At 36.4% G+C, this 25,472-nt stretch overlaps 1 protein-coding gene across 2 annotated transcripts in view; it reads right to left on the bottom strand.

Moving 5' to 3' along the window:
- Positions 1 to 247: 247 nt before the first annotated feature.
- bmal2 (basic helix-loop-helix ARNT like 2) overlaps positions 248 to 25,472 on the bottom strand; it is a 30,537-nt gene continuing 5,312 nt past the window's right edge. For both annotated transcript variants that reach the window (XM_016270163.1, XM_016270162.1), the window contains exons 2-17: positions 9,886 to 10,015; positions 9,121 to 9,174; positions 8,986 to 9,027; positions 8,662 to 8,819; positions 8,416 to 8,495; positions 8,157 to 8,249; positions 7,472 to 7,589; positions 6,448 to 6,594; positions 5,369 to 5,609; positions 4,202 to 4,308; positions 3,369 to 3,519; positions 3,155 to 3,222; positions 2,410 to 2,527; positions 1,963 to 2,053; positions 1,769 to 1,868; positions 248 to 904 (exon numbers count right to left, since the gene is read on the bottom strand). In XM_016270163.1, the coding sequence (XP_016125649.1) occupies positions 753 to 904; positions 1,769 to 1,868; positions 1,963 to 2,053; positions 2,410 to 2,527; positions 3,155 to 3,222; positions 3,369 to 3,519; positions 4,202 to 4,308; positions 5,369 to 5,609; positions 6,448 to 6,594; positions 7,472 to 7,589; positions 8,157 to 8,249; positions 8,416 to 8,495; positions 8,662 to 8,819; positions 8,986 to 9,027; positions 9,121 to 9,174; positions 9,886 to 10,015 (1,850 nt within the window). In that variant the 3' untranslated portion in view covers positions 248 to 752. The remainder of the gene's footprint in view (positions 905 to 1,768; positions 1,869 to 1,962; positions 2,054 to 2,409; positions 2,528 to 3,154; positions 3,223 to 3,368; positions 3,520 to 4,201; positions 4,309 to 5,368; positions 5,610 to 6,447; positions 6,595 to 7,471; positions 7,590 to 8,156; positions 8,250 to 8,415; positions 8,496 to 8,661; positions 8,820 to 8,985; positions 9,028 to 9,120; positions 9,175 to 9,885; positions 10,016 to 25,472) is intronic.

The following is a 25,472-nucleotide window of genomic DNA, read 5'->3' as shown; positions in this document are numbered from 1 at the left end:
CACAGGTTTGTAGACTAGAGAGGAAAAAACAAATGTCAGGCCTAACTGTGATCCTCTATTTTCTGATTTTTCCAGTCTTTTCAAGTAGTTCTGTTTGACAAATGACCACAAACTTACCAATACCCCTCCCTGTTGTTCCACTTGTTCATCAAAAAACACTGAATTTGAGACGATTTCTGCTCTAAAAGGGTAAAATAACTACCAGGCTTCCCTTGCCAAAGGAATCCCATGACGTTTTTATAAAAAAAATTCAGTTCAGCTTTGTCTCAAAGCATCAGTTCAAGTGTTGATTGACTAAGGAAATGGTTTTGAAATCCTTATGCCACTGGATCACAGTGAACTATTTAGGTTCTTGCCTTATGGCTTGGTTGAGGCATGTGTTTCTCAACTTGGCAAAACAGGCCAAGAACGTCTCTCTGTTCTGATCCATGCCAATGGGCAGACGCCACCTCAGAGCTGAGATGAAGAAATGCACACCAGACCACATAAAACCTGGTCCTGTTGCTTAAGGTACTCAGCTTAAGGTACTAAGAGAGACACCCATCCCCTTCGGTTCTCCTTCACCAAGGGCAGCCATCAGATAACCTGCCATGCAGCGTGTCCAAACGCATTAAAAACCACTAATAAATTAAAAACATAAAAGTAAGATAATTGTCAAAGGCTTGCGGCCCCCGTGAAAATTAATGGATGATTCATTTTAAAAAGCTCCAGATAAGACGGGTCTTAAAAAAAATTAAAAAATTGGAGCATGTTCACAGAGACCAGTGCATATCGTCAAAATCCACGGCCTCACCCAGGTTGGCATCTGTTTCCAGTAAGCTCATAATGACTGCCATGGCTGCCTCGTCAGTGCTCAGAGCACCCAAACCAGGAACCCCCTCCAGATCCAACTGAGAGCTCCCCTCTGAAGGGCAGGAAGAGAGGCAGAGAATGAACGAAAAAGTACCATATTTGAAAAATTTAATAAAATAAAAAAAGGATAACATTTACATTTAATATAAGAAAAAATACAGATTTTAGTTGAATAAACATGAATTTACTTTTAGAAAAATAGCATTATATCTGCCATTAAATATTTATCATCATTTACTAATTAAATTAAGTATATGTGACCCTGGAGCACAAAACCAGTCATAAGGGTCAACTGAGATTTATACATCATACATTATTTGAAAATCTGGAATCTGAGGGTGCAAAAAAATCTAAATATTGAGAAAATCGCCTTTAAAGTTGTACAAATTAAGTTCTTAGCAATGCATATTACTAATTAAAGTTTTAATATATTTACAGAAGGAAATTTACAAAATATCTTCATAGAACATGATCTTTACTTAATATCCTAAAAATGTTTGGCATAAAAGAAAAATCTATAATTTTGACCCATACAATGTATTTTTGGCTATTGCTACAAATATACCCCAGCGACTTAAGACGGGTTTTGTGGTCCAGGGTCACATACTATCTAATAATAATATTATTATTATTATATGCATGATTCTCATAATTGTAATCCATATATTTCTGTATTATGAAAATTATAAAAAAGTAAAATAAAAGTATAAAAAGTTTACACAACGCAAAAAATGTTTGGACAAGAATTGTGTCACCAAAATAATGTCACAATGCAAAAAGTCTTAAACGTTCCAAAAGCAGGCTTAATTTTTAACATACAAAACTTTTTTTCCAGGGAAAGGCCCAGACATCATCTTGACAAGCTTTAGCATCTTAGTATCACATGGCCAATGTAATATAATGCTGTGACATCTACCCATCAGATTTTCTCCTGCTGTGAAGGCCCCACCCCTCGCTTCCTCCTCTGAGTTTGATTTGCCAGTCATCTCCACATCTGTTGCTTCCCCATTTGGCACCTTAAAGCATGAGGAGTACTGTCAGAACGCAAGAAACCATAAAACTAGTAAACTAATTTCTAAACACACAGACACAGTTGTTTGACAGACTCACGTTGCTGCTGGCCTGAGCAAGGGCCAGTGGAGACTTGTCTTGCGGTAAACTGAATGGACTTGTATTGCCGCTGGATGGTGAGGAGTTCATCCTTAAGAAAACAGCACAGCATCAGAATTCAAAGATCTTTCCTTTAGGGATGTGCAGAACTACATATTTTCAAAATCAACTAATTAACACAATGTTTCCAAGAAGCTTCGGCCATGCAAACTGTCTGACAGCTAAAGCAGAGTAGGATAAAACAGTGCTGCGATCAATATCAAAAGTAATATTTGAAAGGAAAAAACAAATCTAATTGAAAAAAACATCACTAATTAACTAGTCGTTTATTGGATGACAACCCATCCTAAATTTAAATTTACATTCCTTAATTTTCTTCACTCGTAATACTTCACTGTAAATTACACCAAATATAATAACAGAAAGGAAGCAACATAATTGGTTTACCTATTATAGTCCATTATCTCATTAGCTATTTGGGTCCCTATGCACCCAGCGTAAATCATGCCTGATGCACTGGAGATCCCTGGGATGATTGGAACTTGTTGGGACTTCTTGGCATCATCTACAATACAAAACATACAAATTTACTTAAAAGAGTTGGATATATTTAGAATTCTTGACAACAGAGAGCTTGCTTAACACAGGGGGGGGGGAATTATGTCTTTTTGTTGATGTCCTTAGCAAGTGGACTCTGCAGCCACCTTGGTAGAGTCCTCCGAGTGAGCTTTAATGTAAGCAAAAGGCATACAGTTCCTATGTAATCCTATTGCTATTGAAAATCTACAAAACTGTTGTCAATATTATGCTTCATAATACATTTCTAATCAATAGTACAATCTGACAGTGATAACATGAATTTTGCATATTTTATCGATTTTAAGAAAATTCAGGTGGTTCCAGCTAATGCACAAAAAACAAACATACCAAACTAAAACCACCAAACCAAAAAAACAACAACAACAACAAAATAAAAGGTCATGCATCCATATCGAACAAAAACAAAAAACAAAACACCCCAACCAAACAAAAACTTATTAACTGGAAGGCTGGACTTGCATTCATACAGTTGCTACACTGAACAATGTGTTCTGTCTTTTCCTCTATATATGGTTTCACAATGCAATATGCAAATTGTAGGTACACGCCTAGAAACAAAACATTTATAACATTCGTAGATCTCAATACTCACCCTCCGAGGCCTTGGAACTGCTAGGCTGCTCGGCTTTATCCCCTGATCCACCTGGATTACTTTTACCGCTGAGTCAGGAGGAAAAAGAGTAGAGAAATAATCTATTATCTCACTGATCACAGAATTTGGGTGAGACAGGTTGAATCATGACATTGATACGCAGTAATAGGAAAACTGGCCTGGTAGAAAAATAAGATGAAATTCTGGTACTTACGATATAACTGTGTTGGTTGACACTATGTATTCTATTTCTTTGGTCCAGGGATTTATAAAACTAAACCACTGACTTTGTAAGGTGACGAAAGAGCCATATTTCGTTTTAAACTTATAGCAGTTTGTCTCAATCTTCTCTTTACTTCTCAGCACTGTGAAAAGAGGTGATCAAAATGAAATAATTAAGGAATACATTTTCTTGTCATTCACTCACAAAACCAGTCATTCCAATGCCATATTGCTTTTTATTTTTGACAGAATACAGAACTGTTGTTGAACGTACTGATTTGCATCTAATGAAAGTAAATGGGGATCCAGGCTGTCAAGCTCCAAAATTAGTAATTAAAGCAGTATTAATTAATTATTAAATAAATTAATTATAGTAAAAGCAGTCAATATGACTTGTGTGCTTTATTTTAAGAGCTTGACAGACCCTACTTCACTATCATTAGATGGAAGAGTAGTCAATGGAACTGTAGTACTTTTCTTCTTATCATTTTTCCACAATAAAAAGAAACTTATACAGGATTGGAATGCGTAAACAGAGTTTTCCATGTGAAACTCAGAGAAGGTATTAATCGTCACATTTATTTGTATGTGCATGTAATCCAGTATAACTCTCGAGGCACTGGCCTTGTGCATCTGTCATTGGAAGCTGTGCTAATGTTCTTTAGAAGTAAGACTAATGATTAATGATGGATGATGAGGATTTGGCTACTCATGTCCTTTGTACAAATGTCTCGGGTAATCTGCCCAGTTTCTTGGAAACTACTTTCAGCACAACCCGTTTAGAGCTCCAGTGTTCCTTATAGTAAGAATCTGGATGCTCTTTACCTTTTCGGTGTCTATCTGCCAAATGAGGCAGATCATCCAGATGGAAGTATTCATAGCAGGATGTGCCTAGCAGCTCCTGGGGTAAGTAACCCAGAATGGTAGTGGCTCTGTATGCACAATAGAAATAGAAAGCAGTATTTAAAATCCCATTTCTCACTATGAAACTAAAAAAGGAGAAGAGAATAATCTTTTTGAGACAACTTTAAGTAACCGATTGATAAGTTGATTTCCTTGAGAAAGTGCCACAGTGTTTACACTATCAAAACATTACTCTTTATTTGCGCATCTAGGCTATCCTGACATGACAATATCAGCTAAACCAGTGGTAAGAGTTTGTGGCAAATCTGCATGCCTGACCAATGGCAGACGTCAAGAGTGTTTCTTTTTTTTACAAAAAAAAACAAAAAACAGTCATTATATTTGGAACATCAGAAATTATTTAAGGATCTACATTATCATCAAACAATATCTCATTTGAGCAGTTAATAAAGCTTAAAAAAAAATACGTTTTTAAATAATTATTATTATTATAGAAAATTATTTGTATAATTTTTATAATTATAATTTTATGTAACCAAGATCATATAACTTGTATAGTTTACTTAAAAATACTGTTAGTTACTCCCCAAAATTAACTATTATCTCTATAACAAATAACTAAATACAACTCTCTCCTTTTAACAATTGGTAAACTAACACAAGTTTTATATATTTATATAATTTTTTTTATATATTATTATTTTTATAAAATATTGTATATAATTACTTTTATTAATTTATATTTTATACAATTATTTTTATGTAATTTATATAGACTACTAAAGAAATCCTTTTAAAAGTTAATTACTCCTTAACGGATAATATTGACAAATAGTTAGTTAACTATTATCTGAACAACAAATACCTAAACGTTGTCCCCCTTAACAAGTGGTAAACTAAATACAAGTTTTGAAAAGGAAACGCATGTCGCCCTCTAGTGAGAATGAAGTGTCCATGTACAGTCAACTTAAAACTGAATGGTACTGGAAGAGGGAAAGTTATGTGGGTAATTACATACTGTGGAGCTAGTTTGCATAAATGACTATGATTATGCACACAAAAAATTGTCAGTAACAAAAATTCACATTTAGTTATTCCCCCCCCCCCCCAAAAAAAAAGTCAACTTACCGTTGATCCACAAAGGTGAATTTGCCATCCATGGCGCAGCGGGTGACAAATTCGGTGGGCTTGACCTTGATCTCTCCGTTGGCCTGCGGGAGGGTGTGGGGGTGCATGCGGCCCACTGCTACCAGGCAGCTGAAATGGGAGCTCTCTTTATCCACCTCAGCCTCCCCCTCCGTGCCCAGCTGGCGCGTGGGCCAGGTGCGCATGTAGCCCGTGCAGTGCACAGTGCAGTACCGCTGTGACTCTGTTGGGACAGTCAATCAAAACAGAGTCAATTTACAGGTGAACTGCGAGCCAAATGTTCCACCATATGCTGTTAAAGAGGAACACAAAGGTGCACGTTTCATTCCTTTTTCGATTTGCTTGATTTACTCTAAAAACGTGCTGTGACAAGCATCTCACAAATTGTGCCAAATGTGATATGTAGCAAAGCTTGAATATAAGCTTTTGCTCAACATGATGAACTTACTGTAATTTTGAAAAACTAGCTTATAATGCATGTTCAATGCATAAAAATCAATGCATGGCTTTACAGGGTTGCCGGAACAACTAACTGCTCTGGGCAGTTTGGAAAAGGCCATGCTCACCAAGAACAGAAACGTCAATGCTGTCCAAGTCCAGACAGCACAGCAAAACACTTTCCAAAGTGAAGTCACTATCCAACAACTTTGTAGGAATAAAGCTGTTGGAATGAAATCCCACAAGCCGTGCTTACACCACTGCATGTGGCGAGAAGAAAGAAGAAGAGATGATTGTGTAATGAAGTAAATATGCAGACCACGGCATCAACACGTCACAAATGAATCTTGGACCTTTGGTTCTCAGCAAGAACAGAGACATTGCCAGTCTGAAGCCAAGGAAATAGAACCTTTATTTAACTTCTATTTTCTTTCTCTTTTTTGTTACAGAGCAATTGTAACAGATTTCAGTAATGGGTTTCATCACAGTGGATTTGATTGCATGAACACAAGGCTCTTCTGATTCACTTAATGTCATCATTAGAATTGGAGAACCATCTTTAGCAACTTAATTGTAAAAACAGGATGAGCTCCTGATGTATCCTGACTGTAATGTTTACTGACCTTTCTTTTTTGAGGCCCCAGCCTGAAAGTCCTTCTCCTGTTTGATGGTAACTTTGTTGTACTTCATTCGGCAGAAGAATGAGCGCCGGGCCCCAGAGCAAAGCCGAGCTGCTCCGACGGGGAGCTCAGCCTCCACCTGCAATCCCGCTGCACATAAACACCGGAGAGAGTCAGACTGGTTGAAGGAATGGTTTTCCCAAAAACCCATATTTTTGTTATTTACTCACCTTCATGTTGCTCCAAATTTTTTACCAAAAGCAATCCTACGGTTTCAGAAAACCTGGACTACTTTTATTGTGATTTGTGCCAGGAAATAGTTTTGAAACGTGTGGGAGAGTAAATAATCAACTACGAACGAATAATGAAAAAAAAAAAAGTCTGGGGTTGGTAAGATTTTATTTTAAAGAAATTAATACTTGTATTAAACAAAGGCACATTAAATTGATCAAATGTGACAGTTAAGACATTTATAATGTTACAAAAGATTTCTATTTCAAATGATGTTCTTTTGAACATTATATTACTAAAAAATGTATCACGGTTTCCACAGAAATATTAAGCAGAAACACGGTTTTCAACATTGTTCATAATAATAAACGTTATTTGAACACCAAATCAGCATATTAGAATGATTTCTGCAGAATCAAGTGACACTGACTGGAGTAATGGCTGCTGAAAATTCAGCTTTGCATCACAGGAATAAATTACATTTTTAAAATATATTAAAATAGAAAGTAGTCATTTTAAATAGTAATAATATTATAGGAATACTACTGTTTTTACTTTATTTTTGATCAAATAAATGCAGCCTTGGTGATCATAAGAGACTTCTTTCAAAAACAAAAATCGTGCAAATCCCAAACATTTGAACTGTACTGTATACTGTATATTTATTAAACAGATTGAGTTCAATGTGTACTCAAAAGACATTAAACTGTATAAGCACTTCAGAAAAGCATTCAGGAAACACGCACACAAACTTAACACAGAGAACAACCGTTTATTGCGGTCCAAGTATGTTTACTTTTGGCGTCGATGAGGCGCTCCCGTGGGTAGAGTTCAGAGGCAGACAGCTGTTCCTTCACTTTACCAATGTCCTTTGGATGAACATAATCAAACAGGCTCTGTCCAATTAACTCCGTCTGCGGAGAAAAACATTCAAATGAGTCATAATTTAACTAATACGTTTTGCTAACAAGTCGCATCATAAACCTAATCTTTTTTTCACCACGAAAAAAAAAAATGCTGTTTTTAAAACAGCCCTTAAAATACATGAACAGTAAAATGTTTGGACATCCTAGACTGATTTATGTTTCTTGTGATCTCATCATAAAACCTACTATTAACCGGAAATATTATGCTTAAAGGCTTGACTTTAGTTTTGTAGACATCACGTTTCCAACATTGAAGAACAGTTCAATTTTGGAAAATAACATGCGTAATCTCAAGAATTCCTGAAAGGTGCAAAAATTTCCAAATTTTATATTTTATACATAGAGCGAGAGCGAGAGCGAGTCATTATATAAGTAGCACACTTGCTTTTTAAGTCATGATGACTTTACTATGATTCTACAATGTGGAGGACAGCAATAATAAAGAATTAGTATCTGAGACTAATCCTCTTGTCTGGTAGTGTACTTCTGTTCATAATTATAGCACTTAATATAAAACATTCTCTGTGTTTTTTTTTTATAGTCAAACTGTCCTACCCGACTGTAGTTCAGGATTTTTGAAACCGATTCTGATACAAAGACTATTTTTCCACGGTCACAGCCAACCACAAAGAGAAATCCATCAGCAGCCTGGACGAGAGATAGAGAGAGATAATTTAGGGTTGATGTTGTAATTTCACAATGGCAAACGGTCAAACTGCCCTGTTCAAACAAAAGCTATTTTTGGATCAATAATTTGCTGTGATATTTATTCTGCTACACTTTAAGACACAGTTCTATAAATTATAGGATTTACCCTTAGGACAAGGTGTTTGAGCTCATCGTCTGGGAGGAACGGAGGTTTGTAATTGGTTTCTGCAAATGAGCTGCTCGCTCCTGAAAAACAGGCACTCCATTACCCCACATACATTCAAGAACATTCATCACCGTTTGTTTTGATTTAATTAGGTATTCCTGAAGAAAAATACATTTTCAAGTTCAATATTAGTCTTTGTGCATGCTAGGCTACACAAAAAGCTAATTGTAAAGGCATTCTAGGTACCTTTGAGTGATTTGAGGTGCTGGACAGCCATTCGTAACACAGTGAGTTTGTCAAGCTTGCGGGACATGGGGTTACAGGTGGGTATCATCGCTGCCAACTCGTCAATCAAGTTATTCATCTTATCTCGCCGTCGTTTCTCAATCTGACTGTGAGGTTCTCTACAAGATGAAATTTACATTGTAAATACCGCTGAACTCCACTGAGCTGAAATATAACGTCACTTAACAACAGGGTTTTTTTTGTGTTTGAGTCTCAATGACAATGGAAACTTCAAATTTAACTAAATAAAAATAAATGTAAATTACATTTAGAGTCAATAAGTACCTGACACACTTAATTTTTAAGTGCTGGTCAACTCCTTCCGATCTAAGAAAACATAATAATAAAATACATACAGGTGTTAAAAGTAATAAATATAAGGAGAGCCATATTGAGTATCGTACTGAGTGGGCTCAGTACCTTCTCTGATCGTCCTCCATATCCTCCTCTAGATTTGATGCAGATTTTGTTTCCCTGGAAACAAAGTGGCGAGATGATTAAAGTGACTCATGAAATGCTGCCATGATTCTAAGAGGACGTTAAACACGGACCACACACTTCCCTTCCCAACGCATCTTGACTCATTCAAAAAAGCAGGACATGGGCCTACAGGCAAATCAGCTATAAAATCCCAATATCAAACATTAATGCACTACACTCTCAAACCCACGCACATACTTTTTCAAAACACTAGAGCTGGGTGGTATGAGGATATGTAGCATATATAGATATTTATGTGGGAAGGAATTTACTTTAAATCACAAAGAAACGGAGTATTGCAAAAATCAAAAAGACAACTTTTGAATAATTTAACACATTCTTGTCTTTGGCAAATAACAGTTAATTTAACACACACACACAAAGACACAAACACTTTTGAACAAATAAATTAATTAATTTAAATTTCTTGGAATAATTATTTTTAAAAATAGTTTTTTATTCTTTAACATAAGATTCAAGCATATAAATAATTAGATTATTTACAAAAAGGCATTACCACACTGTTGTTTAATATATAAACCATTCAATCTTGAATTTATTCTTACAACAAAAATAACAATATTGTAATATATATATATATATATATATATATATATATATATATATACGGTTACTGTCATATTTGTGTCAAACCACCAGTCTCTAGAGACGAATGTAAATATGTAAATGTATAAATATACTCACGGGTTGTCCATGCTGCCTTTCCGTTTCCTGGGCAGCTCTATGCCTGAGGCCATACCGGTGGCTGAGGTGGGGGTCATCAAACCAGACAGAGAGACAGAGAGGCCCTGGGGTTCTTCCTCTAATGCGTCTCCTGCCAATGGTAGGAGGGATTTATTATAGTAAAGTAACAAAAAAAACGTGCCAGAACACAACTACGTGCTACATATTGGAACCAGCGATTTCATAACAGACATCTAAAGAATCAGACCATCTGTAATCGGCGGACAAACGATCAAAGGATTTTTGTGTGAATTCAGAGTGATACTTTTTGTCTGTGTGGTGATAATAAACAGGACATTTCTTATCTTGTGAAAGTCGTCTTAAAAGTGTAATCTTAAAACCCAGAAACCCAGTTTACACCTGGTTCTTAGAAAGGAAGGTTTACCAAGAACTACTGGCCACATTGAGGCTGGGCGACCATCAGCACAATACAGACAACCTACTTCACATTCGTAAGAACTTGCATCACTCTTTCCTTTATGCACATCTATAGGCCTGTTCAGACAAGGAGGAATACGTGACTTAATTTAAATATATGGTCTTCGGCTTCCTTTACAAACAAAGCTTTAAAAGAAGCCTTTATAGCAGTGTATCTATTTCCATTTACATAATACCCAGCCTCTATTATTAATGACAAAACAGCACTCTTTTGGGTTTTGGCAAAAATCACTGAACAGCATTTATAGTTATTGTTGCAAATGAAAGCAAAGGACTTTGATGAAAGAAAAATTGTCAATCCAATTTCAGTTTTGGTTTCTATTAACCAAAATAAAATCAAAATGCCCTTGTGTGATTATTAAAATACAGAAGTGTGGAACTTAAATATATTCAATGTGAAAGGGTAAAGGCTCCACACACAAAATCTAGCAGGTGGCTTGAGTCCCATACATGTGGTTCACTTATAAAATGCATTGGGAACACAAAGTGCTTCATAAGAAATCAAAAAGAATACAGAAACTCCCATTTTCCATCAAAATAACAACTCAAGGGTTTAACTGGGCAGAAATGTAAAGAAATTAATTAATGTCACTATTGTGTGGTAAAATACAATAATGGTGACAATAACAACAGAAATGAAAAATGAATTTCACTAAATGAAAATGTCATTATTATCGATTAAATTATTATTATTATTTAAATAATACCAACAATTAGTCCATGCTGAAGTAAAGCTACAATGTGAATGCAAAAAAAAACACCTTCACACATTATTATTATAATATCACCAGTAATAATAATAATCGTTTAATCAGTAATAATTTATTTAATGGAAATATATTTTCATTTTTAGCATTATTATTATTGAAAATAACAACAACTAGTCCATGCAGAAGTAAAGCTACAATACGAATACATTGTGAATTCAAAAATATAAATAAAATAAAAAACTCTTCACACAATATTATTATTACTTCAACAATAATAAAAATAATAATAATAAGATTTTAATTGGTATTTTAAGGACAGATTCTCACTATTCAGCATGAATATTACTAGCATATTGTCTGTTTATTAGTACTTATAAAGCACACATTAACGCCTTATACTGCATGACCATATTTTAGATCCCTTAATCCTATCCATACCCAAGCTTAAAGGAATACTCCACTATTTTTGGAAATTGCTCATTTTCCAACTCCCCTAGAGTTAAACAGTTGAGCTTTACCGTTTTCGAATCCATTCAACCGATCTCTGGGTAATATCTAGCGTAATATCATTGCGCCTGCTGCACCCATGGTACGGCAGCAAAATTCCTTGATTATTATGCCGGAATGAGAGTATAGTTCCTAGCCATATCGGCCTAGAAAATCACAACTTTTCATTTTCTTAGTACACAATCTAACTACAGAAGAGTCAAGTTTTAAATAGAAAAAATATAGAAACTCTTTGGTCATTTGAGCGAGATGCTAACGGTCTAATCAGATTCAATGATCTATGCTAAGCTACAGCTAAAAGTGCTACCGCCAGACCCGGAGATCGACTGAATGGATTCGAAAACGGTAAAACTCAACTGTTTAACTCTAGGGGAGTTGGAAAATGAGCCTATTTTCAAAAATAGTGGAGTGTTCTTTTAACAACAACCTTACTAACTATTAATAAGCAGCAAATTAGGAGTTTACGGAGGCAAAAGTAGTAGTTAATATAGTTAGTTAATAGTGAGAATTGGACCCTAAAATAAAGTGTGACCAATAAAAATAACAAATGAAAAAGAAAAAAATATATAATTGTTATTTCAATAATAATAACAACAATTTAGTCCATGATAAATTTAAAACTGCAAAAAGTGAATGAAAAAAAACTTCACACTTCACATGAGAGTTGTTCTTCATATTGCAGTTCAAATCACAATATTTGTTGAAATAACTGCTATATGATTTTCTGAACTGTGCAGCTCTACCTGGCACCTGGCAGAGTCTTAATGGAGCTGTATTTGCCATCTGTCGTTGCCATTGACCACCATAATCCATTCACAAACTCCCTGCAAGCAGAGCAACTATTCATGAAGAGGCTTTAACAGTGCAGTCTGTTTTAGCGTCTGCTTCACCTGTTGCTTTAAGCCTCTAAAGGTCAACAGACACCTCATCAGGCCCTGAACTAAAAGCAGCCTAATGTATGTTAGTGTAATCTATTAACTACACATTAGTCAAGCAGCATATGGATGTCATGTCATACATTTTTTTTTATATTACTGGATTTGTATTTAACAATTTAATAGAAACATTGCAAGTTACTAATTATAATGCTTACATTTCCTCGGTTTTTCAAACAGCAGCTACAGAAATCGAACAATGACTTGAGTCTAGCGTGAGTTTATGCACTTAAAAAAAACACTCCCGTAATAATCAGTGAAGCTATCTACGCTCTATGATGAATACATCTCTTATACTTACATCGCACGTGCATCTGCACTTTGTTGTTTATAATGAGAGAATCCGGGAGAGCACAATTCAGTCAGCGAGTGCGCGCACGGAACAACAAGCAGGGTTGCCATGTTATCACAACAAACCCCGCCCAGTTGTTTTGGGGAATTCCACCAGTACAAATTGAGCTCCGGGGGTAAAATACACGTTTCTGGCGGGGTTCACCTGATTCAATTCCAGGGGATAAATATCAGGTTATTGGGGGTAGCTTCAACCCGCGGCAACAGAAGTAGCCCAATTCCGTGGGAAAACCGCGGATCTGGCAACACTGCTCCGGTGTTTCAGCGATGACTAATCTGAACGCCTCTGATTGGCCATTGCATTCATAAACGATTCAACAGAATCGTGTGTGATTGGTTATAACGCGCAACACTGTAAAAACGCGGAAAAGGACATGTGGAACAAATAAGCCCTAATATTAATTAGATAATACTAGCCTGATAATAATAATCATCGTCTTGCCATCGTCAAAGGCATCAGCCACAGGCGATACAGGATACCGTCTATCTGCACAACCCTAGTACATGTGCTTGCACACTGGTGTGTTGTTACAGTACCATCAGGTTCAGGCGACAATGGAACGGGCCAGGCCAAACACAGCTTGTGCCCTGGCTCCTATATTTAACAGTGCTCTGCAGACCCAATGATCTAAATAGTCGTTAACAGATCGGCAACAACCTGATTTTTAATCCTGTGTGCTGGAGTGAAGATCTGCGGCGGGTTTATTTGGTTTTATGAGGCCGATAGGAAGGCCGCACCCAACAGTGAAGGGCCCCGTCTTTCACTGGCTCATGATATTACCTGGACTTCACTGACCTGCATTCGGGTGCCAGCGCTCATGACGATTGCGTAAAGTCATTTGAACAAGAGAAAGGCCATTTCACTGACTCGCTATTCATTTTCCAGGATGTCACAACTGGATCATTCAAATGCCTACATAAATATGCATACGCATGCATAAGAATGGAACAATTATTTTCAGTGTATTCAGCCTCAAAAAGAACATCACTCAACACTTTAACCATACCTACTTCTTTCTCAAAACAAATGCATTTTAAGTGTAATTATACTCTTTGAATGTCATTAAAAGCAATACACACCCACAAATTGCAATGCCTCAATCTACTAGATAATCTGTCTAAATAACTTGGAAAAACAGTCGATGTGAGCACTACTTGCACGAGAAATATGTCCAAACTCAATTTATGTCAAACGTTGTGCAAGAAACGTGACAAAAGTGTGTGAAAGTAGGTCAGTGATTCCACTTCACTGAATTTAGCTTTTGCACACTTTTGGCACCACACCTTGGTACTATTTTACTTCTCATTGTTAAGCTAAATATTGGACAAACAGGTAACCACAGGGTTTAATTGTAACTACTGTTGATGTCACAAGTTCTTGTGTCCTGTAAACTTATAAGACCAGTTTTCTGTGATGTATTGCATGCTCTAGCAAATTCGATTCTTTAAATATGTCACCAAGGCATATGCAAGGTTTGCGAGTAGAGAATGATTTGTGATATGCGGCCTGACCTTAAACAGCCCATAACACCATGCTATCAGTTCTCTAATCTTCAAGATGGGGCATCACAATAGCAGTTACATCGCCACAGCTGCTGTAACTTATTTTAAAATAAGTATTTTATCATCTGTGACACAAAATCTTAAGTAAGAGATGGCGTACAATCATTCAGTCACTAAACAACAACAGGGTGATCAGGACGTCAACAAAGCAGAGGGTCTGGTTTCAGTCTGAATGGGTTTATTTTTGCAATAATGACTGGCTGACTGCAGATTATTCTAATTATTAAATGGCTACTTACAAAAACAAATATATAAGTGAAATATTGAGTAAATAAACAGGCATCAAATATTGATTTCAGCTGAACTTATTTGTTACAAACAATAAGTGTGGCACTCATCATACAAAAATATTGTGTGATCAACCAATCATTCCAAAAAGACAATTAATATATAATACATTATAGGGCTCGCAAAATTTCAAAATCCCTGGTAGCCCTTCGGGCAGGCATTCTTCAGATTTTGGTAGCCCCAAAATGAATTTAACTAGCCCGAATAAAATATATTGTATTTTTTCTTCAAATAACCAGTCAAGAGAGTAGGGGTGCAACGGATCACAAATCTCACGGTTCGGATTATATTGCATTATTATATCACACTTTGAGTCACAGATCGGATCATTTTTCAGATGAGCAAAAATAATATGGTTCTTCATTATTCAAGTAACACCTATTTAAAGAACAATTTACTAAATCGATACCACAGCAAAAACTAGTAGCATATAGGGATGTAACGATTCACTCAACTCATGATGTGATATGATTCACGATACTGATTTCACAATACAATTTTCTCACAATTTCTTTAACAAAATTAGATTTAAGACAGATTTTTAAAAAAGGTGTCTTTTTGTTATTTCTCAGACCAAAAGGCTGCACATTACTTTGTGAAATTGAAAATGTCAAACAATATACTAACTTGAAACAAATCCCAAATCAAATAAATAAAAACAAATATAGGCTGCTGCCCCTTTAAGACCGAATGCACGGATTCAATATAATGATGCATGTGCGATTTCTTTCTCCACTGTTTACGTTCATTTAAGACATGAAAATACTTGTGTCCGTACAAGCGAAAGAGGAATCAATTCTGTGTTCGTGCCTGAAACGCCGCTCTATGCACGTTTTGAGTGTGTTTGAGCAAGCACCGAATTGAATTCTTCATGCGCATGAATGGTTTAAAACGCTTGATTGTTTAAATTGGTAAGACTTAGAAACGGGTGTAAATGATAAACTATGATCCGTTTCACCCCTACAAGCGAGTGAACAATGCGAATTAAGGAAGGGATTTTATATCACTATTCAAGATAGCCCGTCGGGCAGGGCAGTGATACATTTTGGTAGCCCAACTGGAAAACACAATAGCCCCGGGATGTCGGGCTAGCTATTTTGCAAGCCCTGCATTATGTCGGCTCTTACACTATTGGTTTAAGCTCAAAAAAGAAAAAGCTATGGTTGCTGATAAAGTGTGCATCTGGCAATGGTATTGTGCCTTATTAAAATTTCACAACAAATGATTGAAGATTCAGATGAAAAACCATGTTCAGTCTTCCCATAGTTAAATAAAACACTGGTACTTTCCTTTTACTAAAGCATGAATGTCAATTACTGATGTCTAGGTTGTTTAAAACCACAAACGAATCCGGTTGAAGCATCTTGGCATTGAATGGTGGATTTTCTGTACAACAAAAGCAACACACCAATAATGTTAATTTTCAGACTTTTCCATATTAGTGTAGTGAAAATGACTCAATTTCACGATATGTTCTATTTTTCAGTTCAGTTTTAGACTGAATCGTTCAAGAAATTGTCTAAAATTTGAGAATCCCTAGACATGACAAATTAGTAAAATAAAAAAAATAAAAAAAGCATTCAGTTTAGAAGTGACCTAATTTTTCCAACAAATTACAAAAGTGCCTTGCCTCAACAGCTGGCAATTTATAAACTAACTGCTTTAAAAGAACACTTAATTATTTTGATAATTAGGCAATTAATTCATGGCTATAACCACTACAAACATAAGCTATATACTTATAACTCCCCTATTTAAAATGCCCCTATTATGCCATTTAACTTTCATGCAGTGTATAATGTAGCTGCATGTGAATGGAAACAATCTGCAAAGTTGTAAAGCCGAAAGTGCACAATAAATAAAATTGTCTCCCAAAAGAAAGAATCGACCCTGAACAGCCTAAATGAGTCATCATCAGTGATGGCTACATGTCACGGGGTAACACATTTGCATAATGCCTGCCTATGTTCTACGTTGGACGGTGGTGAACAACTTGACCCTCCTTAAAACGGTTTCTTGTTTGTGTGGTTAACATTATGTAAAGAAAGATGCTGTTTCCTATGCTGTGAAAGTAAATTTGCTTTATTTTCTCTCCCGAAAGATGAGGGTGTAAAGAATCAGTGGTTAAAATTATTTTTTTCCACTGTACCACAGCAGTACAACCCCAATCATTCTTGTATTCCCATCATTTTACTGACAACTGCTTCTCTAATCTCAAAGAGTTCAACACAGGATTCACAAAATGCTTGCTCTTGAAAGATGATTCAGTACACAGTTTATTTGGCCCAGCTGGCTCCGCTGGATCACAACCTGTAAGTATGATAAATAATAGATGTTTATATTTTATATCTAGGGTTCAAAATATGGAACTATGGCAATGGGCGTATCGTTTCTGACACGTGCTTTACGCAGTAGACCAATCTTATCACTTATAAGCAATACTTGCATAGACTTTTGAATTTTAAAAGTTTTTATTACTGCTTTTACTCCTTATTTAGAAATCATTTTGATGTGGGTTTGTAATAAACTGGATAAGCGAATGATAAATTCTTTGAGCTCGATGCTGGCACTGCTTCACGCAAATCTTAAAGCTTACCAGTCATCTGGCTCATTATTATTATTATGATGATGAAGATGAAGAAGAAATTGTTCTACAAACATGTGAATGACCAAGAATGTGAAGCACCAGTAATGCCAAAATAAAAGAGCAACAAATAAAACAACTATTCTAACTATTCCATTTTATCAAAATGCACAAACTTTTCACAAGACACATATCTTAATAGTTCCTCTGAAAAACACATAAGATAAATACTTAACATCTAAATAGCATGATCAAAAAAAAAATTCACAAGATTTTCTAATGTCTAGACATGGAGGCAGCAGGAAACCATCTCTTCGACAGGAGAGGAAGTCAAGTCAAGCTGTAAAACTAACACAGAGTTGTGATATGACAATCGGAACATTTTAAGATTCATAGGAAAACAATAATTCCTGACTATTATTTCCAAGATTTAAAGAGGTCTGTAAAGTGGTCCTTGAGAATGAAACCTTGAAAAGAACTCTCCCATTCAGTCTAATAAAAACGCATTCTCAAAATAGTCTCACCATTCAAATCACAGGAGCCACTTCAAAGACCATGACAAAGTGCACACAACACCCAACAAAATGACCCACTACACTGCAGTCTTAAATTCTCTGCTGAATAATTTTGCTTTTAATTATACTTGTCTACTTGCACATTTAAAACTAATGCATTAAAACTTCTATACCATTTCTCAGAAACAAATGTGCAGTTACTTTCAAAGCTCTCTATTTCACGCAATGCTATACCTAGTAGAAAAGCTCTTCCCTGTAGCTCAGGATCAACCCACCACGCAACACATTTCATCTAATATATGCTATAGCTATAGACAGGTAGTGGTCAATCAGAGTGTTGTTAAAACAATTGCATAAGCATCGCAATACACCCTAGTTCTGCTGACCTACTTTTGATCTAATCTTCTCCCTTAACTTTATGGCCTTCATAGTCCTCACAAACGTGAGTTCAAATGAAATGTCCTTTAAAAGATTAAATACATTTAGAAAGTAATGGCTACACTGTATGGATTCGACATATGATATATTAATATACAAAGCATGATAAACATGTTTAAACCATATTTTTAAAAAAATAAAAAAATGTACAGCAGAGCAAAGTGATGCAATAATATGTAATGAAAAAATACAAAATATAACATTAATATAATACATAAAATATAACATGGCTAACATTTTATTAACATTTGATAAACTTTATTATCTCCATTATAAACATATTAATATTACTGAGGTAAGACTCGCATTAATTAATAAATGAAGAAGGCGTTAACATACAATGCTGTCTTTTCCCCCTACAAATAATTCCCACAGACAATTTACCAGGGCAAGTGTATTTTATTTATTAGCTTTGCCAGAATTTACCAGATGGGTCAGATAGTAAATAATTGACCTGAAAAAACACCTAACACTGAATTGACTGGAATCTGTAACCCAAAAGGCCAGTTACCTAAGAGACATACTTTCCAGATGAGTCCATAAATTCCAGTCACGTTTTTCAGTGTTGGGTAAGGAGAGGGGGGAGTCTGTCATGAGAGGAACCAAACTGACAGCAGATTTAGGTTACACACTTTAGCAAGAATTAAGAGCACAACTACCCTATTACATTGAACAGCTTTGTTTCAGATTGTTTATAGGCTAGTTATGCAAAGGTTGACTGATTGAGTTAGGCTGAAGAGAGAAAGCAACGCCTGAGCAAGAGAAGGGCATCACAGTGTGCCGAGTTTGACCTACATATTACACAACCATGACGTTACAAGAAATCAGACTAGATCAGGTAGCACTATGACCTCACAATGCTAATGATTCACATTTACATCACAGCAGGCAGTTTCACTCATTAAAAATGAGGCTGAATTCACTAAGGGAAAGGCAACTGTACTAGAAAATGTATTTGTGATTGCCAAAACTCCAAATATACAAAAAAAAACTGACTTTGTCACATACACACAGCAAAATGAATACATAAATGAATACATAGAATACATTTTCTGAAGTAGAACAATAGAGTTTGAACTAGGGATGCACCGATATGAAAATTTTGGCCGTGTCTTTTCCCCCTACAAATAATTCCCACAGACAATTTACCAGGGCAAGTGTATTTTATTTATTAGCTTTGCCAGAATTTACCAGATGGGTCAGATAGTAAATAATTGACCTGAAAAAACACCTAACACTGAATTGACTGGAATCTGTAACCCAAAAGGCCAGTTACCTAAGAGACATACTTTCCAGATGAGTCCATAAATTCCAGTCACGTTTTTCAGTGTTGGGTAAGGAGAGGGGGGAGTCTGTCATGAGAGGAACCAAACTGACAGCAGATTTAGGTTACACACTTTAGCAAGAATTAAGAGCACAACTACCCTATTACATTGAACAGCTTTGTTTCAGATTGTTTATAGGCTAGTTATGCAAAGGTTGACTGATTGAGTTAGGCTGAAGACAGAAAGCAACGCCTGAGCAAGAGAAGGGCATCACAGTGTGCCGAGTTTGACCTACATATTACACAACCATGACGTTACAAGAAATCAGACTAGATCAGGTAGCACTATGACCTCACAATGCTAATGATTCACATTTACATCACAGCAGGCAGTTTCACTCATTAAAAATGAGGCTGAATTCACTAAGGGAAAGGCAACTGTACTAGAAAATGTATTTGTGATTGCCAAAACTCCAAATATACAAAAAAAACCTGACTTTGTCACATACACACAGCAAAATGAATACATAGAATACATTTTCTGAAGTAGAACAATAGAGTTTGAACGTTTCTTTCGGGCTCATGTCTGAAACCATATATATTAAAGAATTAACTAAATAAAAGATGATTTATTAAAAGTCAGTATTATAGTTTGGCACTCTTTAATGTATATGACTGAGAACCAAAAACATCCAATTTATGAACGAATGACTTGTGAGCCGATGTTTTGGGAAATTAAACCACTTATGATCCAATCAATTGGATTATTAATTAATTAATTTGACTCCCTTACTGAAATCCCAAGTTGTTCGTTTTGTCAGGTCTTAAAATACTTAAAACAAAAACTGTTCTGATTAGTTGGTCTTTGCAATGTGTTAAAGATACATATTAAGATTTGTGGTGATCAATTAATAAATTAAGGAATAAGTCGATTAAATATCTTAATCACATTTTATTTTTCTTTACTGTTTTTATTTAATATACAGTTACGGCCAACAGCATTTATGTATCATCTAAATAGTCACTACAATTGTAATTAATAATTTCAGCTTTTTTGTGTTGAACAAAATGCTGAGAGCATACATACAACAAACATTTATTTTATTTCTATATATTTTACACTCAAAATTACTAAAAGCGTGGTTAACTTTGTTAAGGAACCAGAACAACCAAAAAAAAAATGAAATCGCAAACAGAACAGTTATATTCTTTATAATTTCCAACTTTTATTCTCACTGTAGTATTGTTGCCGCTTACCGTCATGTCCTGAAGACGCTGTGTGCTTCGTTTTGAAAGTGAAACTACTTAGTTTGGTCTTCCAAAAGAGGACGATATCCACTTCGTCATGCCTGGAGCTGATCCGTGCTGGTCGCTGAGGGAATACATCAACTTAGTGCTGTGGATTTCCGGACCGGCTTTCACCGTGGACGAAGCCCGGGGTCGTCACATGTGCTTGAAAAATAAAAAAAGCATCCGCCGGTTGCGCCGTTCTCAACCCCGCCTCCTCTGCTCACTCTAGCCCGGCCTCATCTCACGCTAAGCCGGGGCTTCCGCTAGGCCGCTGTGTTTTTCGTTGTGAAAGCGAAACTACTTTGCTTGGTCTTCCAAAAGAGGACGATATCCGCTTCGTCATGCCTGGAGCTGATCTGTGCTGGTCGCTGAGGGAATACATCAACTTAGTGCTGTGGATCGCCGGACCGGCTTTCACCGTGGACGAAGCCCAGGGTCGTCACATGTGCTTGACGTTACTTCGTCGGATCCGCCGGTTGCGCCGTTCTCAACCCCGCCTCCTCTGCTCACTCTAGCCCGGCCTCATCTCACGCTAAGCCGGGGCTTCCGCTAGGCCGCTGTGTTTTTCGTTGTGAAAGCGAAACTACTTTGTTTGGTCTTCCAAAAGAGGACACGACTACAAATCAGTGGTTAAGTTGTATTTACAACACTGTTCCAGAACAGTTTAACCCAAATATCCAGATATGTGCAGCACATTTTATGGAGGACTGTTTCCTGATCCTGGGAGAGTAACATTAGACTAAAATTTTCATTTAAAGAATTTGCCACTGATGATTCAAACGCGATTTTTGGGCAGTGTGGAGTAGCACTTGTTGTTTGTCATTTCTCTTTTCTCAAATGCAGACAGGGTTTTATGTTTACGCGGCGCGAAGCAACGCGTAAAAAGACAGTATAAGTCATTATAATCAGTAATTATGTCCCCACTGGATGCAACAAATGCCTCGTTTGTAATGGGTTTTAATGTTTTTGTCTCATCGCTCCGGCCGGGAAACGGCATCAACAGTATGGTGAGTGGCGTAACATTTCCATCTCACGCTTGAGGTATTCGGCCAATCACAACGCACTGGATAGTTGGCCAAATCACAGCACACCTCGCTTTTTCAGAGCGATGAGCTTTGTAAAAATCGACACGTTTCAAAAAGGCGGGGCATAGGAAAATAATGTGTTTTTTTTTTTTACTTTAAACCGCATAAACACATTTCATTACACCAAATACACAAAATAATGTTCTTTTAAACAACATCATATGACCCCTTTAAGCAAAAATCAGTACATTTCAATAGGAATACACGCAGTCAGGAATATCACATAATGGCAAAAAAATTCCCAGTGCAAATTTCGCAACTAGTTCGTCGCGTTGACTAACAGAAATCTGCTTGGTTTAAAAGTGACTTCTGTGTGAGCTGTTTCATACATCACTACATTATTGACAAAAGACAATTTTGCCCCTGACCGCAGCTAGTTTGTGGTGACAAGTGAGTTTTGTGCTGAAAAATAATATATTTTTTTATTGATCTGTTAAAGCAAAAACAAAGCTGAGTCCGAAATCACATATTGTCTAGTAGGTACTACTTGTGACTGCTAAAAAAGTATGTTCTATACGAAATTCAGACACAGTACAACCGCCAGTACCAGTGCCAGTCGCATCATTGATTTTGATGCGACAGCACCAATTTTTATAATTACCCCATGTTTTCCCCCATTATCACGATAAACCATAATAATTGAACAAATATGATGTGTTAAGGCTGTTAACCCGTGATTATTTCATAATTTTCTAAATGAAATATTTATTAGTTCAGGACAATGTTCCATACAAGCGGTAGAGGGTAGTATATCCATACTCTTCCACTGAATTTCGTCTTTTTTAACGTTATGACACCACCCACCCCTTTGCTGCAGACGGATCGTGCAGGAGTGCCCGCACTGCCCGGGTGTAAACAAATCTACAATCTAGCCATCTGTTCGCAAAAGATATCATGATCATATGAATGGAAAACATACGTCGCCTTTGGGGCGTTGACAAGGAACATCACAAGGGAAAGCGCTTGAATTACATCGTTAACTGTTTATCAATGCCGCTCAACACATCACCGCCGTGGTGGTTAGGTGAAGCGTTACCCTAAACTGTATGCTATTCTCGTTAACGATGGCGACACCTGCAGAACAGGACCTTGTGTTGGCAGAAGCAGAGAGCAACAAAGAGAGAGCGCAAGTGTTCGGTATCCTCAGATTGCAGGAGGATAAATCGGCCGCTGAGAAAGTGAGCGGCGCTGCCATGAAATCTGGAGACGGGAGATGGCAGGCGCCCATATTCGCGTTAGCCAGAAAAGCGTCAGAAACCTTCTCGGGTGGCATTCACGTCTTGCCCAAAGTGCCAGAGCCCAAAACGGCGCCTTTTGCCGAAGAATGGGGTGCCAAGGGTAGGTTATGGATAACATTAAAGCCCGTGGCTGAAGGCGGGATTGTGTTGTTCAGATGCAGAGCCTACGTGTATGGCAAGCCGTTTTAACATTTAACTGTTTTGTTTCTAGTACTTATTTTAAATGACTAGTAAAATGTATATATACACGGATTAAAATCTATTTAGTTAGTTGTCTTAAGTATTATATATCCCATTGCTACTAGTCAGCATCGCAATGGTGTGTGAAGCAGGCTAACTAGTCCATTATTGCTGATAACAAATTGCACCTTTTTCCATTGAATTCTATTTGGATCTGTGCTGTTATGTATCAGCTGTTCACTTCTGATCAGAAGACCTATGTAAATACAATTGTTGCTAATAGCTATTCCATTTTTACTAGTAAGAGATACTACTACTATATTGTTTAGTTATCTCTCACTATTCAAATAGTCATGTGTTCTGATTGTTACTAGTAACGTTTTTAATCTTACAAGTGAGATTTTTAATTGAACTATAAAGTATACATTCAGACTAATGATAACAAAAAACAACCAAAAAGCAAATGTTTGAAATTATTGAAACAGTGCCTAGGAGATAAAGAATAAGTATGATTATGTAATAATTAGTCTGTAGTGAAATTGAAAAATATACTAGTCGTGTACTAAATAATACTTACTGGTAATTACTAGTAACAGTTACAGAAATACATAGTAGTTATATTAGTTTGAAGACATCTGTTGAAATGGCTTGCCATACAACATTTTCTGCACGATGTCATAGTGGTATGATGTCATGAAGAGTGTGCCTTGTTGGTTTGTATTCATTTGTGCATCAAATAAATCTTGTTGTTTTAAGACTACAAAGCACCAGTTCATACAGTTACTGTAAAAAAACACTTGACAGATTAGATAGGCCAATCAGCCAAATTAGTACGCTACTGGTTTTTCATGATTGGCGTTTACCCCCCTCCAATGATCATGACAAATGACCAAACTGATGGTGAATTAATTTAATAATAACATTAAGAAGAGTGGAGAAATGCACAACATATGAAGTTATTTACACCAGAAATCTGATACAATAAGGCTTCATTCACATAATAATATCCAAATAAATAGGAACTGGGACCCACCCGACATAAGAGGGAAGTAGATTGCCACAGTGTCCGTATTGTTTGACAGAGCATGTCTGAATATGTTTGCATAAGAATTATTGATTCACCTGATGATAAAAACAGAGTCCAATGTATCACTAACAATTCAAAACTGATAAGTATATCATTTGTGCAGTATTTGTTGTTGAAACACAAAACAAAAAGTGAAATGCTGCTGTTAAGGACTGGTGAATGACTGTACAGTCAAAACCAGTGAAAGCGCTTTAAGGGTTTGTTCAAATTTAAACTCAGCCATGCAAAGTGTGGTCACATGTTAGTTCTAAAGAAACAGCCAGAGGTTAAAGTATTGTGATGAGTTGGGGTTGTTATTTTTCATTGTCATGTCCTTCTACCATAATAATGCTATAATTTTTGGATAAATTAGTCTGTGGGCTTTGTGTCTTCCAGCATTTCGAGATCCTATGGCAATGGAACGAGCAAATTTGCTTAATATGGCAAAGCTTAGCATCAAAGGCCTGATCGAGTCGGCTCTGAGCTTTGGACGAACTCTGGACTCTGACTACCCGCCTCTGCAACAGTTCTTTGTTGTCATGGAGCACTGCCTGAAGCATGGTCTCAAAGGTACATTATGTTCAGTTATCACCGAACAGCCAGCCACAGAGAACCATCTGTTAACCACAACTGTTATACACAACATCATAATCATTTAAAGTCTTTATATGCTTGCTTTTTGGTAGAATATCTGATTTAGTGTTAAACATTCTCTGTTATCAATATCTCTTTTATATTACCTACAGTGGTGCGAAAAGGTTTTTGCCCCCTTGTTTTTTTTATTTTTTGCATATTTGTCACACTTAAAAGATTCAGATCATCAAACAAATGTTAATTTTACACAAAGATAATGCAAGTAAATGCAAAATGCAGTTTTTAAATGATGATTTCTGTTATTAAGGGAAAAAAGCTGTCCAAACCTGCCCGGCCCTACGTAAGAAAGTAATTGCCCCCTAAATCTAATAACTGGTTGTGCCACGCTTTGCAGCAACAACTGCAATCAAGTGTTTGCGATAACTTGCAATGAGTCTTTCACATCGCTGTGGTGGAATTTTAGCCGACTCTTTGCAGAATTGTTTTAATTCAGCCACATTGG

The sequence above is a fragment of the Sinocyclocheilus grahami genome, unplaced genomic scaffold (assembly GCF_001515645.1).
Source record: "Sinocyclocheilus grahami isolate Dianchi unplaced genomic scaffold, SAMN03320097.WGS_v1.1 scaffold55.1, whole genome shotgun sequence".
Classification (NCBI taxonomy): domain Eukaryota; kingdom Metazoa; phylum Chordata; class Actinopteri; order Cypriniformes; family Cyprinidae; genus Sinocyclocheilus; species Sinocyclocheilus grahami.
The sequence above is the reverse complement of the archived record's forward strand: the minus strand, read 5'-3'. Positions and strand labels throughout refer to the sequence as shown.